The sequence below is a fragment of the Nerophis lumbriciformis genome, linkage group LG29, assembly GCF_033978685.3.
Source record: "Nerophis lumbriciformis linkage group LG29, RoL_Nlum_v2.1, whole genome shotgun sequence".
NCBI classification, from domain to species: Eukaryota; Metazoa; Chordata; class Actinopteri; order Syngnathiformes; family Syngnathidae; genus Nerophis; species Nerophis lumbriciformis.
The window spans coordinates 18,747,586-18,771,500 of NC_084576.2; the positions used below are offsets into that span (position 1 = coordinate 18,747,586).

Sequence of the window (23,915 nt, forward strand, 5' to 3'; positions counted from 1 at the left end):
GGGACTCGCGTTCACCCTATTTGCTGCTTCTCCCGCGAATGTCTGCACTGCGTATTTTTTTTTGGGGGGGGGTGGAGGGACTGAGCGGTGAACGAATTTGTTGAACTACTCAATTTAAGGAACTGATTCTAGCGATTCAGTACAGTCAAAAGAACTGCCGATCCCATCACTAATTATGGTAAGAGTCATTCAAATAACTATGACATATAGAACATGCTATATGTTTACCAAACAATCTGTCACTCCTAATCGCTAAATCCCATGAAATCTTATACGTCTAGTCTCTTACGTGAATGAGCTAAATAATATTATTTGATATTTTACGGTAATGTGTTAATAATTTCACACTTAAGTCTCTCCTGAGTATAAGTCGCACCCCCGGCCAAACTATGAAAACAACTGCGACTTATAGTCCGAAAAATACGGTATATAAAAAAATGGAGGTATGGACCAATACCAATGCTAATGCTAATGCTAATGCTAATCTTCAGATCTTGGATTATTCACCTTTGACCCCAAGCGGCATCCGACCAGAGAAGGGAGCGCAGGAAGCAACTGGTGTGTCACGTGACTTGCCTCTCTCTCTCTCTCTCTCTCTCTCTCTCTCTCTCTCTCTCTCTCTCTCTCTCTCTCTGTGTGTTTGTGTATGCGTGCGCGCCAGCGCGGCGTATTTCCGCATTTGTAGAAGACGCGCTCAGTCCCACGGGGGAAGTTCTTCCAGCGTGTCCGCCTCTCACGTCCCCCCGGCGGCCGGACCCACGCTACCTCGGCCGCCATGCTGACGCGGGTGAAGTCTGCCGTGGCCACCTTCGTTGGAGGAGTGATGCCCGGAGGCGGCGGTGGCGGCGTCGACCATCCCGGTGCCTCGGAAAAATTCCCGTATAGCAGACCGGAGTTCCTGGGTCTGTCCCCGGACGAGGTGGAGTGTTCGGCGGATCATTGTGTCAGACCCATCGTCATCATGAAGGAGAGCAAGAGGCTGCCCTGGTTCACCGGATATGCTGAGTGAGTATCCATCTTATTGTACACTCCATATTGGGAGTTATTATTATTATTATTATTATTATTATTATGTGTGAGTTTGAAGTGTACTTCGAAGTGTACTTCTAACATGTTCACCAAGCATCACGTTTACACTTGCACCATTCAACATGTCTGAGAAGCAGGAGGAAGAGTTTTTTTCCCCCTATCCTACCACTTAAGTTACTCACAGTTTGTTCCCTTCTCATCATTTTTGATATTGAGATTTAAAAAAAAAAAAAAAAGTCTAATAATAAATCATGAACATTTCACAGTAAATAAAGGAGTAAAAACAGTCAGAAACACCGGTCTAATAAATGCCAAATATGGAATATAGTATGTAATAGTTATTTTTAAAGTCTACCACTTAAAGTTAAAAAAGTTAAAGGACCACTGATAGGTGTGGTGAGATTATCCTCTGCATTTGACCCATCACCCTCACCCACTGGGAGGTGAGGGGAGCAGTGAGCAGCAACGGTCGCCGCGCCCGGAAATCATTTTTGGTGATTTAACTTCTTAAGGCCCAAGCTGTTTGTTTACATGATTTTTTTTATTTCTCTTTGCTATTTGGGCTTATTGGACCCTAATTAGAATAAAAACTAAAAATCATCTTTTTATATGATGTACTTAAGTCCATAAGTAACAAACGTGTACTTCATGTGTAGTAACATGCTAATTTTTATTTTTACACTTTTTTTTCCAAATTCCATTGTATGTTATACTCTTCTGACACCACCAGATAGCAGTATGAGTGTCCATATGTCGGCGAAAGACCCCAATTCAGTAGTGTACACAATTTTGGAAATAAGAGCTAAAAGGTGCTGTCCACGCATGTGGCCACTAAGGCCTTCAGAGGTTAACCCCCAATTCCAACCCTTGATGCGGAGTGCCAAGCAGGGTGGCAATGGGTCCCATTTGTATAGTCTTTGGTATGACTCAGACGGGGTTTGAACTCACGACCTACCGATCTCAGGGCGGACACTCTAACCACTGACCCACTGAGAAAAAAAACATACACACTTGTACTTTGTTGGGGAATTTTGTCTATTATTCACTATCCTTATGTGAGACAAGAACACGTCATTTTATTTGTTATGCATTCTAACTCGCAAATAAACGTTAGCAAAAGTCAGCTAACAATTGAGTCGATGAGACTCGCTGTATTCCGCCTCAAACCTCCATCAATGTTTTAAATACATGTTGTAAGTATATATGTAATGTAGTAACATTCATAATAACACGTATTGTTTATGTATTTTGCTCATTTCAAGCATCGCTTTTTCCTTTAACAACAACACTACTACTAACCATGGCAGATGTCATGAGAGACAACAAAGACTACTTTGGGACAAATGATGATCCAGAACTTTACATTTTTAGAGTGAATATAAGGATGAGCTACAAGTTTTAGAAGCTGTGTGCTTAACATATTGAGCTTTAGCGAAACACAAAGCATCACATAGCAGTATTGCTAAGTGCTAAACAAGAAATACCAACTACGAACATAATAAAACAATCACTTACTGTACATTGTCTGCTCTCACTGGGATGCCGACTGATGGGATGTTTATATCTTCCCGTTTGGATGAAGAAGTAATCATAATCCTCACAAAGGGTTAAAAAAGTGTTGCAAACAAGCGTCTTTTCATGTCTTTCTCACCATCTCCGGCGAGAAAGTTGAACGTCAAAGTTGACCAACTTCTCGGTTTATGGCCACAATCTTCTAGGATCCAGGAGAGCGGCATAATTTATCATCTAGAATAAACTTTCACCAACTCAGAGGCAATGCAGCAGCTCACCGGCTCAATATGGCAATATAGCAGCATAAGCTAGTTAGCGCTCTGTTCTAGTTCGTCCGCTATAGTGCTTATAACAACAATATTGCTAATAGTTAGTTAATATTCAGGTCACGAGACATAAATTGAGTATTGTTTTTAAGAGGGCTTTATGGGCGGAAGTTGGTAGAGTGGCCGTGCCAGCAATCGGAGGGTTGCTAGTTACTGGGGTTCAATCCCCACCTTCTACCATCCTAGTCACGTCCGTTGTGTCCTTGGGCAAGACACTTCACCCTTGCTCCTGATGGCTGCTGGTTAGCGCCTTGCAGGGCAGCTCCCGCCATCAGTGTGTGAATGTGTGTGTGAATGGGTGAATGTGGAAATAGTGTCAAAGCACTTTGAGTACCTTGAAGGTAGAAAAGCGCTATACAAGTATAACCCATTTATTTATTTATTAATAGTGTACTCCCGTTAGCTGCATTGTTAGCCACCTCGTACTTGCCTTAAATTTAACTAATTAGAATGCATAAAAAAAGAAAAACATATGTGTTCTTGTCTTACATAAAGATTGTGAATGACAGGAAAAATTCCAAAAAAAAGTGCAGTTCCCCTTTAAAATAGTCTTATTAGGCCCTGACTCACTTTGTTCCATAGTTTTACTCCACAAACTGATATGCTGAAAGTTAGGGATGTGCCAATCGATCAGGGCCAAGTTTCATGAAAAATTATGTGATCAATTATTGCCTTCCAATGCCGATCACAAAAGCCAACCCCCTCTGACTGACACTGTATTTATTTGCGGTCCCCTGGTTGACAGATGCTAAACATGTTACACAGCGAGTAAGAACAAAGAGGAGCAGACAAGACGGCATGCTAATCGCTGCGCTACCGACACAAGAAACAAGTGCTGAGTAAACTTTGAGAAGTGTAGATGGAAGCGGCAAGTATGCAGCTATACAAACTGATCGACATTTTTATGCTAACAAAATATTTTTTTGTCATTTCTGACAATGTTTACAAACTCAGGGGATAATAGGAAGATTTTGAGGGCAGAAACCAAAGGATTTAGCTATTGTGTAGTGTTGACTTTGTCATGATCCGTGGTCCGGATCATGTTTTTGTTATGTTCTGTTAGTTTTGGACTCCCTTAGTTCCTGTTTTGTGCACTCCTGGGTTTATTTTGGTCACCATGGGGATTAATTGGGTTCACCTGCCTCTGGTTAGTGGTCCCACGCTCAGCTGCTGTCAACCACTAATCAGAGTGCTATTTATTCACCTTGCTCGCCACGCTCAGGCTGGCGTCATTATTTGCTTCATGCAACCTGTCAACGTAAGTTTTGCTTGTCTCCTAGCCAATGCTAAGTGGTAGCCTTGTGTACGTAAGTTTTGCTTGTTTCTAGTCCATGCTAAGTGGTAGCTTAGTTTCGAGTGCGATCAGCACATTATTCCTTATACTTGTTTTCTGTTTTTGGTACTTCGCGTTATTTTTGAGAATAAATCCGGAGTGGTCCGTCTGCATTTCAGGAGAAAACCCCGTCACGACAGACTTTTTATATCTGTCAATGAAAGAGAATAAGGAAATAGTTCAGATATCATTGTGTTGATATTGTTACACTGAAACAACAGTTAACAGTTAACACATATGATCAATATAGATGATTGGAATCGGCAGCATAAAACCTAAAGTATTTAGTTCTGTGCCAGAGTACAGCTGTTTTACATACAAGATTAAAAACTGACAAACACATTGAGTAAATATAGAATAGTTGATCAATAATAGCTTGATCCCTGGTGGTGTAATGCACACTTCTGCTCTTCATGGCAGAGAGCGTGGTTACAGGACGGGACTCCAGCGTAAAAACTGAGCCAAAACTGTCCATGACTTGCTGCGGCTCTAGTGGTAAAAAATAAATATAATAGCCTATTAAATGATAAATGAATAAATACTGCCAGGATAAATGATATCAGACACTGTGGTTGTTCGTCTTACATTTACCAAATACTTTTTCTTCAACTACGAATGCAGCTGAGATAGGCTCCAGCACCCCCCGCGACCCCGAAAGAGACAAGCGGTAGAAAATGGATGGATACCTCATAGTACATTTATGCCACATCTTGATACGCTAACAAGTTTTGAATGTTGTGCGGGCGTTCACTTGTTTGAATGAATAATAATAAATAATATGTACATTATTGAGGAGTTTGAGTACAATAATACTGTCTTTCCAATTATAATAATAATGTAACAACATGCTTCTTAGTATCTTGGTTGAACTCGGATCTCCTGACTGCGAGGCCCATGTGCCAGCCACGACTCCACCGTGCTGCCTCGTGCTGTAACTAAAATATTGAAAAACCTATTCCAACTGGGAAGTAGTGCAGCTTTAGTGTAATGAGCTTATTGTTTTAAGGCTAGACTAGTGGCATATTTGGCACGCACAGCCAATAAACTTGCCATATTGAGGATATAGAAATTACAAGTGAATTTTCAGAGCACATTAAAATCATAAAAGGCAACGATAAGGTGAAAAAACAGGATTAAAAAGGTACAGCACATATTAATAGAACATACAATCAAATAAGAATCAAAATTTGAGCATCATTTTTTTCCCTTATTAGACTGTGCAGGTGTTCCTAATGTAGCGGCCGAGGGAAGTTACGTCATCAACATTTTAGTCCAATCCAGAGGAGCAGGTTTAGGATGTTTGCTCGTCCAATGTTTACCTTGCTATTTTGATAGCCCAGAGCAGCATCCAAAAAGTCTGCTGCACTAATCATGTCTTATCTTAAAAGGGAACTGCACTTTTTTCATTGTATTTTTTATTTTTGCCTATCATTCACAATCCCTATGTCAGAGAGGAAACCATTTTAAACATTACCAGAACTTCTCTCCTCAGCACATTTATTCCCGTTTCCATAGCAACACACTTTTGACTTCAGGTAATATATATATATATATATGTGTTCCTACTTCCGGAAACAAACCCTTGAGTGTTGTAATCATGGCAGGCTTGGTAACAGACAACAGAGACGACTGTTTTTGGACAAATGAGGATTCACAACTTTACATTTTTGAAGCTGAATTTACAGAGGATGAACTACTGCTTATAGAAGCGAGCACGAAGAGAGGGTGAAACACAGACAGAGACGGAAGCCAAGAGAGTGATGTCGGCGTGGCGTGACGCTCGCTGTATATGTGGAACTTGGAGCCAAGCTATGCCGTATATATGCCTAGATATAGAGTACTTACCCAAAATCAACTGGTGAAAAATTTCCCTGGCCAGCTTGACCAAACAGACAACTGTCCATCGAGTGAGTCACTATAATATTGATCATGATCATGCGTGTTATTACAACTACAGTGCATACGCTGTCGAGGTAGCTGTGTACAAGAAAAACATGAAATGTGGGCGAATACTTTACAGATACTGTAATATGATTGTTCATATTTTTCATTCAGTACAGATTGGTGTCCTATCACATTGTGTTGTGCATTACACACTCAAAAGCCATTCCACTGTTAAAGTAGTTGCTGGCTTACCTCTTGCCGTAGATAGTTTACGGCTAATGCCGAAGCATGCCGTCGCAAGGCGGTGTGTTACTACGTTTAGAAAATGAGTTCCTCTGTGTTCGCTTTTACAGTAATAATGTCACTACAGCTTGGTTATTTTACAGGTTACGGAACGTAAATTAAGTATTGTTGGCGGTTTCAGATGCATTTTTAAAGTTATTTAGAGGAAGAATGGATTGTTCCTGTTAGCTGAATTGCTAGCCACCAAGAACGAGTTGACTTTTAAAAATTAGAATGCAAAAAAAACCTTTTGTCTTTTTGTCTCATAAGGATTGTGAACATTAACTTATTAAATGACATCACATAATCATGAAATTATAGCTTAAATGACGACTTTCGCCTCTTGATATTATTTTTGTTTATTTACAGCTTTATTTTTGTAACTACACAATTTTCTTGTGATCTTACAACTTAATTCTTCTGAAATTATGACCTATTTGTCAGAAAGTGTTGGTGACAAACCCCAAGATGCAGAGATGGCAGGCTTGAAGCAGGAAAACATGACTTTTAATGTCAAAAATAAAATGCAGGAAACCAGGAATCAGGAACCAGGAACCAGCAAACAGGAACCAACAAACATGAACCAGCAAACAGCTCACAATACTCCAGCACTGACTGAAGGGCGAGGCAGGTATAAATAGTGGCCTGATTGGCAATTGCCACCAGGTGTGCCAGACTGCCAATCAGGTATAGGTGAGGGAAACGAGCGCTCAGGGAGACGTGCAGGAAAAGGAACCAAAAATAAGAGCGCTGACAGGAAATAAAACACAAACACAGAGGAAAAAACAAACATAACCAAACTGTCAGTGACAAGCCTGACACCATTCTTTATACAATTATGTTGTTTTTCCTTTTTTCTTGATAATAACAATTTTTTTCTGTAAAATTGTCATTTTATTCTCCTAAGCTTTATATGTATAATTTTTTGGAAAAACTTATGGTGTTTCTCGTAAAATTACCACTCATAATTCTATGTTTTAAAATCCTATATTTTTTTTCTAATACCATTTCCTATTCATGGCATTGGTGGTGCATCACAATACTGTGAAAGCCAGCACAACTTCATATGAATAATGTGGTTTATTGCATAACTAACCCAAGTTGCAATTCGTAACAAACAACTCCAAACAACCAGGCTGGACATTCTGCCCCCTATTGGTGAGGAGGGTAAAATAACTGTTCATGCTAGCTTGTCTCACATATGAGCGTTCTTATAATTCAGATTGTTCCAAGCAAACAGAATTCTCAAAGGCAGGTTGTGGATCTTCCTCTAGATCATGGGTGTCAAACTCTGGCCCGCAGGCCAAATTTGTCCGCCGTGTAATTTCACTTGGCCCGTGAGGTGATATCAAATTAACACTAGAGCTGGCCCGCCGAATTTCAGTGCCCCTCCCGAGAATTGTAACGTCCCCTTTTCGTCCAGTCCAACCAGTCCAACGAGTGCTGGCTCAGTTACATAATACGTGCGGCTTTGGCACGCACACAGAAGTGAATGTAACACATACTTGATCTTCAGCGATACAGGTTACACTGAGGGTGCCAGTATAAGCAACTTTAGAAATATGTACCATACTGTGAATCCACACCAAACAAGAATGACAAACATTTCGGGAGAACATCCGCACAGTAACACAACAGAACAAATACCCAGAACCCTTTGCAGCACTAACTCTTCCGGGACGCTACAAGGTGTGTGTATGTGTGTGTGTGTGGGGGGGGGGGGGGCGTAGCGCCCCGGAAGAGTTAGTGCTGCAAAGGGTTCTGGGTATTTGTTCTGTTGTGTTTATGTTGTGTTACTGTGCGTATGTTCTCCCAAAATGTGTTTGTCATTCTTGTTTGGTGTGGATTCACAGTGTGGCGTATATTTCTAACAATGTTAAAGTAGCTTATACGGCCACTCTCGCTGTAAACTGTATCGCTGCTGATGAAGTATGCTTTGCATTTACGTGTGTGTGCGTACAGGAGCCGCTCATATCTTGTGACTGGGCGGGCACGTTGTTAGAAGGGATGAAAAGCGGACGTGACGTCGGCTCGTAAAGGACGTTAAAAGCAGTGCCTGTAAGGCACGCCCCCAAAACTGCTGAATACGAGATATAATGACTGATGAACACCTTCGTTCGATAATGAGGGATGCCTCAGCTCAAAGCCCAAGCCCCGACATTAATGAACTAGCATCCAAGAAAAGATGGCAGGTATCTGGGTTGGGCACATCAGATTAGATCAGTGTGTTGCAAACTGAGCAGTTTAAAGTCCTGAATGGTTGGTTTATTCATTATTTTATTTTCAAATTTATTAGCCTGTGGAAAAAGTTAATGTTGATATTTACCTCAGAAGGCTGCAAATAGAAAAGAGGCATTCAATTTTTATTTAAATTGTATTTGATATGCCATTGATATTTTTTATTTTTTATTATTATTATTTGAAACTTGATTTTGCATGTCACTATAAAGTTATATAAGCCTTGCTTGTTCAATATTTAATGCAAAACTTGTTTGGGTCCCTATCAAAAAGGTTAATTTGTTCAACCTTGGCCCTTTGTTCAGTTTGAAATTTTGGCCCACTCTGTATTTGAGTTTGACACCCCTGCTCTAGATAATCTGCTGTAAAGATTTTTTAATCCCAATCCTGAAATAGAATGTAAATTTCCTCTATTATGAAACAAAACAACAACCGCCGACTCATGTACTGTATATGATCATCTTCGCTCACTACCGACCTCTTTTTTTTGGTTTTTCTGTGCTCAGCATCACCGCACCACTCGCTGGGTGAGGGTTGAGCTGTGTATTTAGTTTAAGCTTCAGTGGGACATGTTTCTGAGTGAGTGTGTGGCGGAAGGTCGGCCATGTTGAGGATTTGTCAACAGCTGGCAAAGCAACACCGTTCGTCATGTGATGAGATCCATGCAGTCTCAGTACTCCAAGATCCAACATGCGTGGTAAATACAGAGGTTGGTAGTACACCCTACATTTACTTAAGTCACTTTTTGGATAAATTGTACTTTGTCAGAGCAGTTTTAATGTAACATACTTTGTACTTTTACTTGAGTATTTTTGAGAAGAAAAAAAGCTTCTTTTACTCCGATACATTGAGTTTCATTCCGAACGTTACATTTATTTATACCACAATCACTTATTATCTACTGATTAAGGCTTGCAGAGACACATTCTTTTGTCAGCAAGCCTTCTTCCGGCAGGCACTGTCACATTACTTTGTTTCGCCAATCCAACGTAAATACAAGAGACGTCTGAAACCAATTAAGCAGTCAAACAAGCAAAAAGCACAGCTACGGGAAGCTAAAATAGGTCAGTATGTTTCAAGTATATAGTAAAATAGAAAACTTCAGTGTCAGAATGTTCCCAAAATAAGACACTTTACTTACTGTTGGAGACAACTGGTAAGCAGAAACCTCCTAAAACAGTTGACTATAATAGCAATCTTTTTGTACGTCTCTGATGATGACAAGTGTCATTTAAACACATTAGAACATTAAAGGCCTACTGAAATGCGATTTTCTTATTTAAACGGGGATAGCAGGTCCATTCTATGTGTCATACTTGATCATTTCGCGATATTGCCATATTTTTGCTGAAAGGATTTAGTAGAGAACATCGACGATAAAGTTCGCAACTTTTGGTCGCTGATAAAAAAGCCTTGCCTGTACCGGAAGTAGCACACGAGTAGCGTGACGTCACAGGTTGTGGAGCTCCTCACATCTGCACATTGTTTACAATCATGGCCACCAGCAGCGAGAGCGATTCGTACCGAGAAAGCGACGATTTCCACATTAATTGCAGCGAGGATGAAAGATTTGTGGATGAGGAAAGTGAGAGTGAAGGACTAGAGGGCAGTGGGAGCGATTCAGATAGGGAAGATGCTGTGAGAGACGGGTGGGACCTGATATTCAGCTGGGAATGACTAAAACAGTAAATAAACACAAGACATATATATACTCTATTAGCCACAACACAACCAGGCTTATATTTAATATGCCACAAATTAATACCGCATAACAAACACCTCCCCCCTCCCGTCCATATAACCCGCCAATACAACTCAAACACCTGCACAACACACTCAATCCCACAGCCCAAAGTACCGTTCACCTCCCCAAAGTTCATACAGCACATATATTTCCCCAAAGTCCCCAAAGTTCCGTACGTGACATGCACATAGCGGCACGCACGTACGGGCAAGCGATCAAATGTTTGGAAGCCGCAGCTGCATGCGTACTCACGGTACCGTGTCTGCGTATCCAACTCAAAGTCCTCCTGGTAAGAGTCTGTGTTGTCCCAGTTCTCCACAGGCCAATGGTAAAGCTTGACTGTCATCTTTCGGGAATGTAAACAATGAAACACCGGCTGTGTTTGTGTTGCTGCAGCCGCCCGCAATACACCGCTACCCACCTACAGCTTTCTTCTTTGCTGTCTCCATTGTTCATTGAACAAATTGCAAAAGATTCACCAACACAGATGTCCAGAATACTGTGGAATTTTGCGATGAAAACAGACGACTTAATAGCTGGCCACCATGCTGTCCCAAAATGTCCTCTACAATCTGTGACGTCACGCGCTGACGTCATCATACCGAGACGTTTTCAGCAGGATATTTCACGCGAAATTTAAAATTGCACTTTAGTAAGCTAACACGGCCGTATTGGCATGTGTTGCAATGTTAAGATTTCATCATTGATATATAAACTATCAGACTGCGTGCTCGGTAGTAGTGGGTTTCAGTAGGCCTTTAATAATAACATCAAAAAGCTGTACTTACCTGTTAGATCCAGAGCTTGAAAGTTACTAGCGCTCGCTTATTAGCATGTAGCATTCTCTTCTTCTACTACATTCCAGCATAGCTAAACAAGCTCAAATGACCACAGTCGCCCTCTAGTGTACGAGAGGCACACTGCGTATGACCAGCAGTCACATTAGAGATAGAGCATGGAAACAAGAACTCCACATTTTGCTGTGAAAACAGAAGAAACCTAATTATTTGACAAATCAGACTAATGTAGTACATAGAAACGTACCGACTGTAAAAAGTGACATGACGTCAGACAAGGCAGCAAAAAAACTTCAATGATTCCTTTCAAACTCGTAAAAAGAACATTTATATAATGTGCTGTCATCAATAAAAAAATTCACATTTCAACCTACAATAATTCCACTTCTAACTGCAGTAAATTGTGGATGATTTTTATATTTTACACACACGCACACACACTACAATTGTAGTCCAAGAACCCATTAAAAATAGCTACTAAATAAATCAGAAGTTACTCACAAGTTACTCAATACCGGAGTAGTTTTTTCACGGAATACTTATTTACTTTTACTCAGGTAATCATTTCGATGACTACTTTTTACTTTTACTTGAGTCATATTATTGTAAAGTAACGGTACTCTTACATGTGTACAATTTTTGGGTATTCTACCCACCTCTGGTTAAATATCATATCAGAATGAAGAGTCTGACGTGGGAGAACTGAAAAGAGTCAAATGTCAAGGCAAGGGGAAATGTAGCGTGACACAGGATTAAACATGCGGCTCAGTACTCCTCGCTCGCTTGCTTGTAAGTAACTCACTAAGTAGGCCGAGTTTGTCGCGGGTTGGTCTCAGGACCAACGAGGACAATTTTGAGGCGCCGTTAGCGTGAGGTTCCGCTGTCACGTCCACTTGGCGTGATCGTTTTGGACGGATCAGTGAGTAGCTCAACATCCTTTATGCTGGTTCACGTTCATCATGTTTGCTTTGGTTTAGCGGGACTCTGGTGCGTTTGCGCTGCTAGTACGGCTACTTTGGTCAAGGCTGAACGCCATCGTTTGAGCTCTGGTGCGTACTGAGCTCTGGTGCGGTTCGGTTCACTTGAGTTCAGGGGATTACCTACCTGAAGAGCAGGGAAACCTGCGAAACAGGCTTGTACGGATGAAATAGCCTCTGTGTTTTTTCCTGACCAAACATATATTCTGCTCTACCCCGGTATCGAGCACTGTATAATGGATAAACCACAGAAACCTCGACTATATATATATATATATATATATATATATATATATATATATATATATATATATATATATATATATATATATATATATATATATATATATACACACACATATATATACACACATATATATACACACATATATACATATACATATATATATATATATATATGAAACAGGCCTGTAGAGATGAAATAGTCTTGTGATTTTTTTCCCCACACATACATATATATATATATATATATATATATATATATACAGTACAGGCCAAAAGTTTGGACACATCTTCTCCTCATTCAATGCATTTTCTTTATTTTCATGACTATTTACATTGTAGATTGTCACTGAAGGCATCAAAACTATGAATGAACACATGTGCAGTTATATACTTAACAAAAAAATGTGAAATAACTGGAAACATGTTTTATATTCTAGTTTCTTCAAAATAGGTATATATGTATATATGTATATGTGTATATATATATGTATATATATATACACATGTATGTGTGTGTATATATATATATATATACACGCATGTATGTATATATATATATATATATATATATATATATATATATATATATATATATATATATATATATATATATATATATCAGGGCTGCAACTAACGATTAATTTGATAATCGATTAATCTGTCGATTATTACTTCGATTAATCGATTAATAATCGGATAAAAGAGACAAACTACATTTCTATCCTTTCCAGTATTTTATTGGAAAAAAACAGCATACTGGCACCATACTTATTTTGATTATTGTTTCTCAACTGTTTGTACATGTTGCAGTTTATAAATAAAGGTTTATTAAAAATGTTTTTAAAAAATGCCTCTGCGCATGCGCAAAGCAAAAATCCAACGAATCGATGACTAAATTAATCGGCAACTAATTTTATAATAGATTTTAATCGATTTAATCGATTAGTTGTTGCAGCCCATATATATATATATATATATATATATATATATATATATATATATATATATATATCAATTGATCCAGTTTTGAATCAATATGGAATCACTACGCATGTGAAAGGAAATACACTGAAATGTCTTTTTTTGTAGGCGCTTTACATTTTTACCAGCTAATGATGCACTGACTATTCCGAGGTTGAAGCACTTAATGCCTATAGGTCGTCTCGGTCACATGGCGCAACACTAAAAGGCTGGCTGTGACGAAGGAGTCGACGTCACGCTGCTTTCTCTCACTGCGTGTGACGACCACGCACTGCTGCTACCTCATCACTGGAGGAGCTCACATGTTGCAGCGGGGCTGCCCCGCCCTGTATGCAGACCACACGCTGTACAGGGATGTAACAATAAACGGTATTAATGGTAAAACTCCTGGCCGTTTGTATTATTGTTTTAAATTAAAACCATGCAAACACCCTGATTGATAACTGCACTCTGATAAACTCACGGACTGACTGGCGCCAGCTCGCAAGCTTAAATGCTAACATAAAAACAAGAGGTACTAGTGTCGTTCCCCATTAAAAAAAAAAAAAAATTTAACTTCTATAAACTTATGAGCAAATAAGATATCCAATTGTGCACATTGAACCTCCAAGCTGTGCTTTCTTAGAACAGAGTGATCCTTCTATACTCCGAGGAATACGACACGGAGGTATTTTTACGATGCGTTCAAGGACCGCTGAACAGAGTAGGGCGCCACGTCTGCCAGAAATAATACTTATTAATGAAAATAATAGATAACTGTTAGGCACTTTTCACTAAAAAATACATCTTAAAGTGCTAGCGTACAAACCAATATTTAAGTTTAGCCGTTAAAACACTCAGACTAAAACATGGAAATTGCAAGTGATTCTATTTATTTCAGTTATTTAAAACAAAAATAACTGTCAAAAAATTTCAGTGTGTGTGTGTATATATAAGTTAGGGTAACGGTATGACAATTTCATATCACGGTTATTGTCACCAACATTATCAAGGTTATCATTATTATAACGGTATTGTTGAATGTGCTCTAAAAGTACTCATACACACTTATACCCAAGTTTTATTAAAACAATTATATACAATTAATAAATAGCCACACAATATACTTTCTTGGCAAAATAAATAAATATTGTGCTGCTATTATTTTTATTTGAGTGTTTAAATATGTTTATCGTCTTCTGTTTTAATTTGTAAAAGTGTTTTTTTTTGTTAATGATGTAGAAAAAAGTGTGTTAGAGCGTCACATCCGGTTTATGTGACGTCACGCAAATTTACTTCCTGTTGTCATATTGACAACAGTATTGATCAATATATCTGTTCTAAGAGAGCACATATTGTAGGTTTAATGTGCACAATTTAATATCTTAGTTTCTCAGACAGTAAGGTGTTTATATAACTTTAGATTGGGGTATGTTGTTTCTTAATGTGGAAAGACGTAAATGTATCTTGTTTTCATGTTAGCACTTAGGCTAGCTAGCCCTTGCTTGCTTGTCCAGTAATTGCTGGGCTGCATATGACACATACTGTATGTCACATCTGTTTTTCTTCTTGGCAGCTTAATTCACATGATGGTCAAGCAGTTTGAGCGTATCATTAAAACAAGTGAGAGTGAGTTTTAGAGTTTGAGCAGAAAATGCCGTATTTCTGTTCTGTTCTTGGGTGTTCCAGTCATTGAAATGGAGAGATAGGAAATAGCTTTCATAGATCCCGAAAGAAGTGGTTCATAATAGTAATAAAGTCAGGAAAAAACAAACGTGTGTCGAAGGAAATGGGTCTTAAAAATATCACTTTCATCATCTTGTGGAATACAATCGGATCATGCTCGTGTCTGCAGTGATCACTTTGTTAAAAATGTTTCTTTGAACATTTAATTCGTTTGAGAAACTTTCTGTGATTCTCTACTATAGTAGTGTATATGTATGTAAACGTAAAAAAATGACAAGAGCTTGCAATAGTTTGTGTTCTTTTGTGGTTGCTGTGCCTAAATATAACTACGAAGACCTGCTTGTGCAAATAAACTAACGTCAAGTTAAGTCCTAGTAATAAATATTTAAATTGTTGGTGCAGTCCACCGTAATTTTTTCAGAAACTAAATACTTTGTTGTTGTTGTGCAGGAAAGCAAAATGCTTTATTCGACATGAGTGACCACATTGTAGTGTCTTTGGTGATATCCGATAGTATCAAGAAAATATTCCTAATAGTATTAATTAAGTAGATGAATAAATCTCTGGTAGACTCAACAGCATATACTGAATCTTGATATCGCTAGCAAACATTGCTGAACAACAGGGACATCTATAGCAAAATAATGAGACAAAATATCAACTTCACACTATAAAGACAACTGCAGACATCAATTGTAGATGAGAATAATATTTGTAGCAGGAAATCAACTGCAAACAAACGTATCCTTTTTTTCATTAGTGTCACGATCACATCAGCACGGCACTCGTTATGTCAACCAAATATGTTACTTTGTGATGCACAAATAAGTTCAACTTTGTCTTTCACAGATTAATGTTTAATTTGTGGACCCCTCAGATGTAAAGACATGATGTTTTCCTCTCTAAATCATTATGAGGGTCAAATGAAGTGAGGTCGTAGCGAGCTGTAACGTCTTAGTGATGATAAATCATTCGCCTAAAACCCGGAAGTGCCTCTAGGTCACGTGATTGCAAACCAACAATCGAGCCGTGTCATCGGTCTGTGAGTTTATCAGCATATTCAATCGTGGTTTTACAACAATTTAAATGTAAAACGGTAATACTAAATGCCGGAAGTTTTATCATTATACCGTTTATCGTTAAATCCCTAGTGTACCGTATTTTCTGGACCATAGGTCACACCGCATTATACTTCCGATGAGAGAGTCTATTCAGGTCTTTTTTCATACAAAAGGCGCACCGGATTTAGGGCGCATTAAAGGGGTCATATTATGATTTTTTTCTAAATGGAAAACACTTCCTTGTGGTCTACATAACATGTAATGGTGGTTCTTTGGTCAAAATGTTGCATAGATTATGTTTTACAGACCATCTTCAAGTCACAGTCGCTTCAGGAGGCGCCGTTTTGTGGGCGGTCTTATTTACGTGGCTCACCTTGGACAGCGTCTTCTCCCTGTCATCTTTGTTGTAGCGGTGTAGCGTGCAAGGACGGGAGTGGAAGAAGTGTCAAAAGATGAAGCTAACTGTTTTAATGACATTCAGACTTCAATCAAAAATGGAGCAGCATCTTCTCATCCGTGGCTCACTAGTGTAACAATGTGTCCCGTAACAAAAAACGTCTGACCGGAACTCTTTAATAACTAAAGTTCCGTGGGTGAATTATGTAAACTCACTACACCGGTAGTTTTTAGGGCTTCCATAGCGAGATATAAGTTTGAACTTTACGCTACTTTATATTAAAAATGGCAACAGCGGAGGATGAATGCCCCATAACAAGAAGATAGTGAAAAAGAAGAAGCTTATCAACTACGGCATCGGCCTGGACTACTAAATTTTCAGGACTTATGCAGATCTCAAATACACATCAGCAGGTACCAGAAGGTAAGAAAAGTTGGTTTTGCATAATATTGTGAAACAAAACGGCAGATAATATGTCTGCTAATGGGTGCCTTTTTGCGGTACACACACCATAGTAATACTTGTATCTCTGACTACGGTAGCCGTAATGGGCCGACAATCCAACAAGCGGTGCGGCTTCAAAGTCATACTAAAACATTTTGACAGATTTTAGAGCACTTATAATTACACCATGTACCAAATAAAATTGCTTCAAGGTCGGTAAGCACAACCAGAATTGTTCCGTACATTAGGCGCACCGGGTTATAAGGCGCACTGTCGATTTTTGAGAAAATGAAACAATTTTAAGTGCGCCTTATAGTCCGAAAAATACGTTTGAGCACATTCAACAATACCGCGATAATAATAATAATAACCATGATCATTTTGGTCACGATAACTATGATATGAAATTTTAATACCGTTACATCACTAATGCTGTGCGTATAGGATCGGGTCAATGAGAATAAAATGACGCTTCAAATGAAATTTTACCGCAAACGTATTCCTAGCCCATTCATTCTCTCGTGAAAGCAAAATATGCAAATTTATGCTTGAATATCTTAAAAAAAAAAATTATTTTGAACTAAAAATTTATTTTTGGACAGTTGATTTCCCGTTATTACGTTCATGTTTAATTAAAAAAGTATACAAATTGTTTAACTAACTACTTACAATTAACTAATAATAAGTGTAAAACACTTTAGTCATATGGAAGGGGCCTCCAAATAAAATTGTGCTTAGGGACCCAATTCAGCTAGCGTGCTATAGTAGACGTGTGCAAAACTACGCAGTGGTTGGTTCCCGTTGATCACTTTAATGCAAGCAGTGATTTGTGTCTGCTGTCACAGCTGAAGCCCTGGCAGGGTGATTAGGGCCGCACTGATGCGAAATGAGGTAACTGTAGACGACAGGCCGGGTGTCATAGACTGGAGTTGCTTCGGGGCCGGGGACTAAAGCACCACTCCTCATGAAAAGACTGGGGAAGTTCAACGGTCATGTATCTAGTGGACCCGCCGTGTCAAATGACCGTCAGTCTCCAACGTGCACGCTGGAGGCAAGCATTCTTTATATCATGGCGTTAAATGTCCCTTATTGTAGTATTTTTCAACCACTTTTAATACGTGTCCGATGTTAGTAGTGTATTGTAAGTGTGTTATCAAAATCAAACCTTAAAAGTGCTTTCATTAGAGAACACACCAGTGTGTGTGTCTGTAGCTTTAATGCTAATGGGTGTCTCAAGAAGTGGTATTGTGTCATACTTGCCAACCCTCCCGATTTTCCCGGGAGACTCCCGAATTTCAGTGCCCCTCCCGAAAATCTCCCGGTGAAACCATTCTCCCGAATTTCTCCCGATATCCACCCGGACAACAATATTGGGGGCGTGCCTTAAAGGCACTGCCTTAAATGTCCTCTACAAGCTGTCGTCACGTCCGCTTTTCCTCCATACAAAACGGCGTGCCGGCCCAGTCACCTGATATATTTTACTTTAACACACACATATGAGAATGCAAAGCATACTTGGTCAACAGCCATACAGATCACACTGAGGGTGGCCGTATAAAAAACTTTAACACTGTTACAAATATGCGCCACACTGTGAACCCACACCAAACAAGAATGACAAACACATTTCGGGAGAACATCCGCACCGTAACACAACATAAACACAACAGAACAAATACCCAGAATCCTTTGCAGCACAAACTCTTCCGGGATGCTACAATATACAACCCCTCTACCACAAAACCCCGCACCCCACCATCTCCCGAATTCGGAGGTCTCAAGGTTGGCAAGTATGTATTGTGTACATGATCCACTTTTTACATATACACTGTAACTCTTGTTCAGCATATTAGATGCCATATAGCACATACAACAAGGTAACATCAAGCAACACTAGCATAGCTATGTTAGCGACAATGCTAACAAAACGCTCACATTTTAACAGCAACATTACGCTAGGTTAATGCTGGATTGAATGTACAACTCCCACGTCTGTAGATGACTATCAGACACTTAATAGAGCTTTATTTTAAGATGTGTAGCAAAGCATATTTTTTTGTTCTAGCAAAGCTGTCCTCCGTGAGTGGTGGGCGTGTACAGGGGGCGGGCTCATCCATCTAGGGGGCGGGTCAGAGCTTATACAGTGTCCATGGTCCAGGCTTCATGCTAAAAACAAGCGTTTGAGTGCCTCTTCTCCTAAAAGTGAGGGGATAATACTTTGTTCTAATTAATACTATGAGATAAAACGATACAATATATATCGCGATTAACCATTTACCATGAATTGATTAACGTGGACCCCGACTTAAACAAGTTGAAAAACTTATACGGGTGTTACCATTTAGTGGTCAATTGTACGGAATATGTACTGTACTGTACAATCTACTAATAAAAGTCTCAATCAATCAATCAAAACATGTAAAATAAAATGCGTTTAAAAATTATTTGTTAGAAGAAAGCGGAAGTTGCAAAGCAAGGTTGGTTGCATGAATAAAGGCACTGGCTCTCTGATAACCGAGCAACGTAGGAAGTGATCACTGATCAGTGGTAGTGGCACGCTAACAGCCAATCAGGTAACAGTATCAACTATCAAGTAGGGCTGGACAATTAATCAAATTTTGGTTTTGATTTCGATTATGGCTTCTCTTGATTATAAAACTATAACAATCAAGAAAAAAAAACGATTGATGGGACGCGCGACGTGCATGCGAATGAGTGAGAAAAGAGCATGTCTACGAGAGGTTTGGGATGTCATCATGGTTGCTACTTCTTGCTTGACACATCACTAATATTCCTAATGAATAATCACTGCACTCAACAAAAAAATAAGGCATATGATTTCCGCATCTACGTAACCGCGAATGGTCAATTGGTCAATAAAACAGAATCTGCTGTTAAACTCAAAATAATATCAGGGAAATTGACATAAATGTAAGTGAAATGTTGTCATTGTGAGGAGAAGAAACATTTGTTTGGGAAAATAATGTGTCCGGTACCCATACTTGCCAACCCTCCCGATTTTCACGGGAGACTCCCGAATGTCAGTGCTCCTCCCGAAAATCTCCCGGGGCAACCATTCTCCCGATTTTCACCCGGACAACAATATTGGGGGCGTGCCTTAAAGGCACTGCCTTTAGCGTCCTCTCTCACCTGAAAAGGAGACTATTATATATGTCTCCGTTATCCATAGGTTTATCTATAACCCATAAAGTAGGCAGGCACGGAGCTATTTCTCAGCGTGTGTTTATTCCAGCCGGCACGTTAATACACTGACACACAACATCCGGATTCCCATCATGCATTGCTTCAAAACTACGGCAAGTAGTAATGTCCAAAAACATAACAGAGACGAAGCAGAAGAACGAAGAAGAGACATGGCGACGACAAGTAAGAAGAAGTACGCTTGCAAGTTCCAAAATGATTGGAAAAAATAATTTCAGTTCTTCCAGGACAGCTCGAAGGGGAAGGGGTATGCTGCCCCCCCCCCCCCCCCCCAACCTCAACACCACCCCCACCCCCATCTCCCGAATTCGGAGGTCTCAAGGTTGGCAAGTATGCCGGTACCGCTCACTCAACCGCTCGTTCTAAACTAAACAATGTCGAGACGGTCACTTGTAACAGCGACTTAACTGTGAAGCTAAAGGTAGCAAGAACAATCCATACACCCACAACACATCTCATCAGCTTGTGTTGTTGTGAACGACGTCATCCATGTAAGATCAATGTACTAACAGAACGGCGGTGGCTTCTTGAGAGGCTCTCTTTTTTTTTTCTTTTTTTTTAACAGTGTCGTCAAGCTGAGAACGACACAGCACACATCCCTCCTTCCCAATAATAGCCCGATGCGCCACATCTGGTCTGACGAAAAAAACAAACAAAATAAAGGTTTCAAAAAACTACCTTTGCATGGAGTGAGAAGAGAAAGTAAAAATGAAGAAATTGTGGATAAAAAAAGGAAGTCACCTCGACAGTATGGCAGTTTTTGGACTTTTTACAAATGGACCGTAGTCAGACCGATGTGGTCTGTAAATGATGCAAGGTGCTTGTCCCCACCAAGACCGCTAATACCACACCACCTTAACTGCGCTCACGCTTTAGAGCACAGCTGTAACTTCCTGGCACTAAACCTGCAGAAAATAGTTCTTCTCAGGTTTCTCTTTGTTTACATTTACACACTTTGCATTATTTTGTTACACTTTATTAAACATTTCTTACACATTCCTTATTTTTGCACCTTTGTTTTAAGAGATTATTGTTAAGTGTTCAATGTGATTTTACAATTTTGTTTACATTGTTTGAGTGTTTTCCGTGTAAGTGTTGACATTTCCTTTCCGCCTTGTTAGCTGGGAGGATTATAATCAGAGGAAGGTTACATTTGGAATAAAAATGTTTAAATTCAATATATTTTTCTTTTTTGATCGGTCATAAAAGATATCAATAATTATCGACATCGACCGATACAAAACACTTACCGTATTTTTCGGAGTATAAGCCGCTCCGGAGTATAAGTCGCACCTGCCGAAAATGCATAATAAAGAAGGAAAAAAACATATAAGTCGCACTGGAGTTAAAGTCGCATTATTGGGGGGAATTTATTTGATAAAACCCAAAAATAGACATTTGAAAGGCAATTTAAAATAACTAAAGAATAGTGAACAACAGGCTGAATAAGTGTACGTTATATGAGGCATAAATAACCAACTGAGAACGTGCCTGGTATGTTAACGTAACATATTATGGTAAGAGTCATTCAAATAACTATAATTTATAGAACATGCTATATGTTTACCAAACAATCTGTCACTCCTAATCGCTAAATCCCATGAAATCTTATACGTCTAGTCTCTTACGTGAATGAGCTAAATAATATTATTTAATATTTTACGGTAATGTGTTAATAATTACACACATAAGTCGCTCCTGAGTATAAGTCGCACCCCCGGCCAAACTATGAAAAAAACTGCGACTTACAGTCCGAAAAATACGGTATATTGTGATACAGTTTTCAGCCATATTGCCCAGCCCTAGGAGCAATGTTTGGTGCTCCTAAACAGGCTGTGTTTGAATATCTGGTACCGATATATGGCAAGAAATGACAAAAACGTCAGCTTACGCTGCTGTTGTGTAGTCTCCTCTCGTTTCCTAACGTGCCCCACGCCCACATGCCGAGAAGTAAATACAGAGACACACAATTTACTTCATTGCGGTTGTTTGCTGGTGACTGATAGCAAACATGGCCTCCCGCCTGGAGGTAATAAAGCGCCCTTTGAACCTGCCATTGACAGCTCGTGTCACACTGTGCACATCTGCATGTTTGATAAAGGCCAACAGCAGACGCGACGCCTCCTGCGGTGCAGCTAATTGCGGAGCGCGGCGGTGGGGCGCCATCTGCCAGCTGCATACGTGTGTGAACGTCTTTATGACCTTTGCACATCTCCAATTAACACCTCTGGTCAATCAACAGGAGTATTGTATTGTTGTCGCGTGCGTGGTCAAAAGCAGAGAAGCACAAAGGTTTCTGAATGGCATTAACATGGCATTAACAGCTGTGGCTGTAGGCAACCTCCTGGTATTTATTTTGTATCGACAGATGGCAGATAGCTTGCATTAAAACACAGGTGTCAAACTCAAGGCCCGGGGGCCAGATCTGGCCCGCCACATCATTGTATGAGGCCCGCGAAAGCCTGGGAAAAATGTGTGTTAATAAAATTCTAAATGCAAATAATTCTTTCAATTTTGACAGAAAAAAATGTGTATCTTTTAAACGTTATTATCTAATCATGCCAAATAATACATTATTGTATAGTGTATTACAAAAATATGGTAGTAAAGATAAAAATAAACAGAATATTTGCTTGTCACCTTTACGTATGATGTATCCATTAATTTGTAAATCTAATAATCAAGTGCATAGACAATAATGTAATAATAAGAGGGGATTACTCCCACAAATGTATACTGTATCAATGCTGTCTAAAGTTTTTTATTTTATTTTTTTGATGATTAATCACAGGTTACTGCCCCCATTAATAATTTTAATACATTTTTAAAAGGCAGCCATTACTGCGATGTGGCCCTCAATGAAAACAAGTTTGACACCCCTGCATTAGAAGAAGCATGAGGGGTTTATCGAGGATAGAATAGAACTTTGTCATTGCACTTAAAGAAAATACAACAGCACACACAACTCGAGACTTGCAACAGGGGGTGGGCGGCGATAACATTTCAAGTTTGAGGATATTTCCTCTTATTCTTGTTAAAATCATGAATATCTTGCTCATTTTGCAAAGCGGACCTTGTTTTCATGGCAGTACATCTGTGATACGCCAGCATTTAAAGCGGAGACATGATGTCGAACGTCTGGAGGGAGGACACAGTCACAACCTCAGTAAGACTGTTAGCTTCTACCTTGAGACAAAGTTGTGTGAAAAATAACTAACTATCCTTTTAGCCAAAGTCAGCTAGCTAAACTCAACTACTCAATTCAAGTACGTTTTAAAGCAGCGTCAATTTGCAATGCCGTGATAAAGGGCACAATAACAAATGCAAACCACACCCACACACACACACACACACACACACACACACACACACACACACGCACACACACACACACACACACACACACACACACACACACACACAGGCACCAATGCGTAGGTACCATAAGATTAAACGTACAATCTATTAAAAAGCCAACATTTGAAGAATGAATCAAAGATAGAATTCTACACATTGAGTCTATTAGAGTGTTAAAACTGCCAATAGTTAATCAATAGCCAATATTCCAGTGTGCAACTTTTTAAACATCACAAAATGATTTTCTTTTAGAGGTTAGATTTTGTGTTTAGTTTTTATTGCTGCCATTTAGGGCTGGGCGATATATCGACATACTCGATATATCGCGGGTTTGTCTCTGTGCGATATAGAAAATGACTATATTGTGATATTGGAGTACCGTATTTTCCGCACTATAAGGCGCACCTAAAAACCACAAAT

The 23,915-nt window shown here is 39.4% G+C and overlaps 1 protein-coding gene across 1 annotated transcript in view; it reads left to right on the top strand.

The window, feature by feature from the left end:
- The first annotated feature begins 685 nt into the window (after positions 1-685).
- LOC133572138 (protein phosphatase 1H-like) overlaps positions 686-23,915 on the top strand; it is a 52,953-nt gene continuing 29,723 nt past the window's right edge. The window contains exon 1 of the mRNA XM_061924868.1: positions 686-1,005. Coding sequence (XP_061780852.1) covers positions 776-1,005 — 230 coding nt within the window. The 5' untranslated portion in view covers positions 686-775. The remainder of the gene's footprint in view (positions 1,006-23,915) is intronic.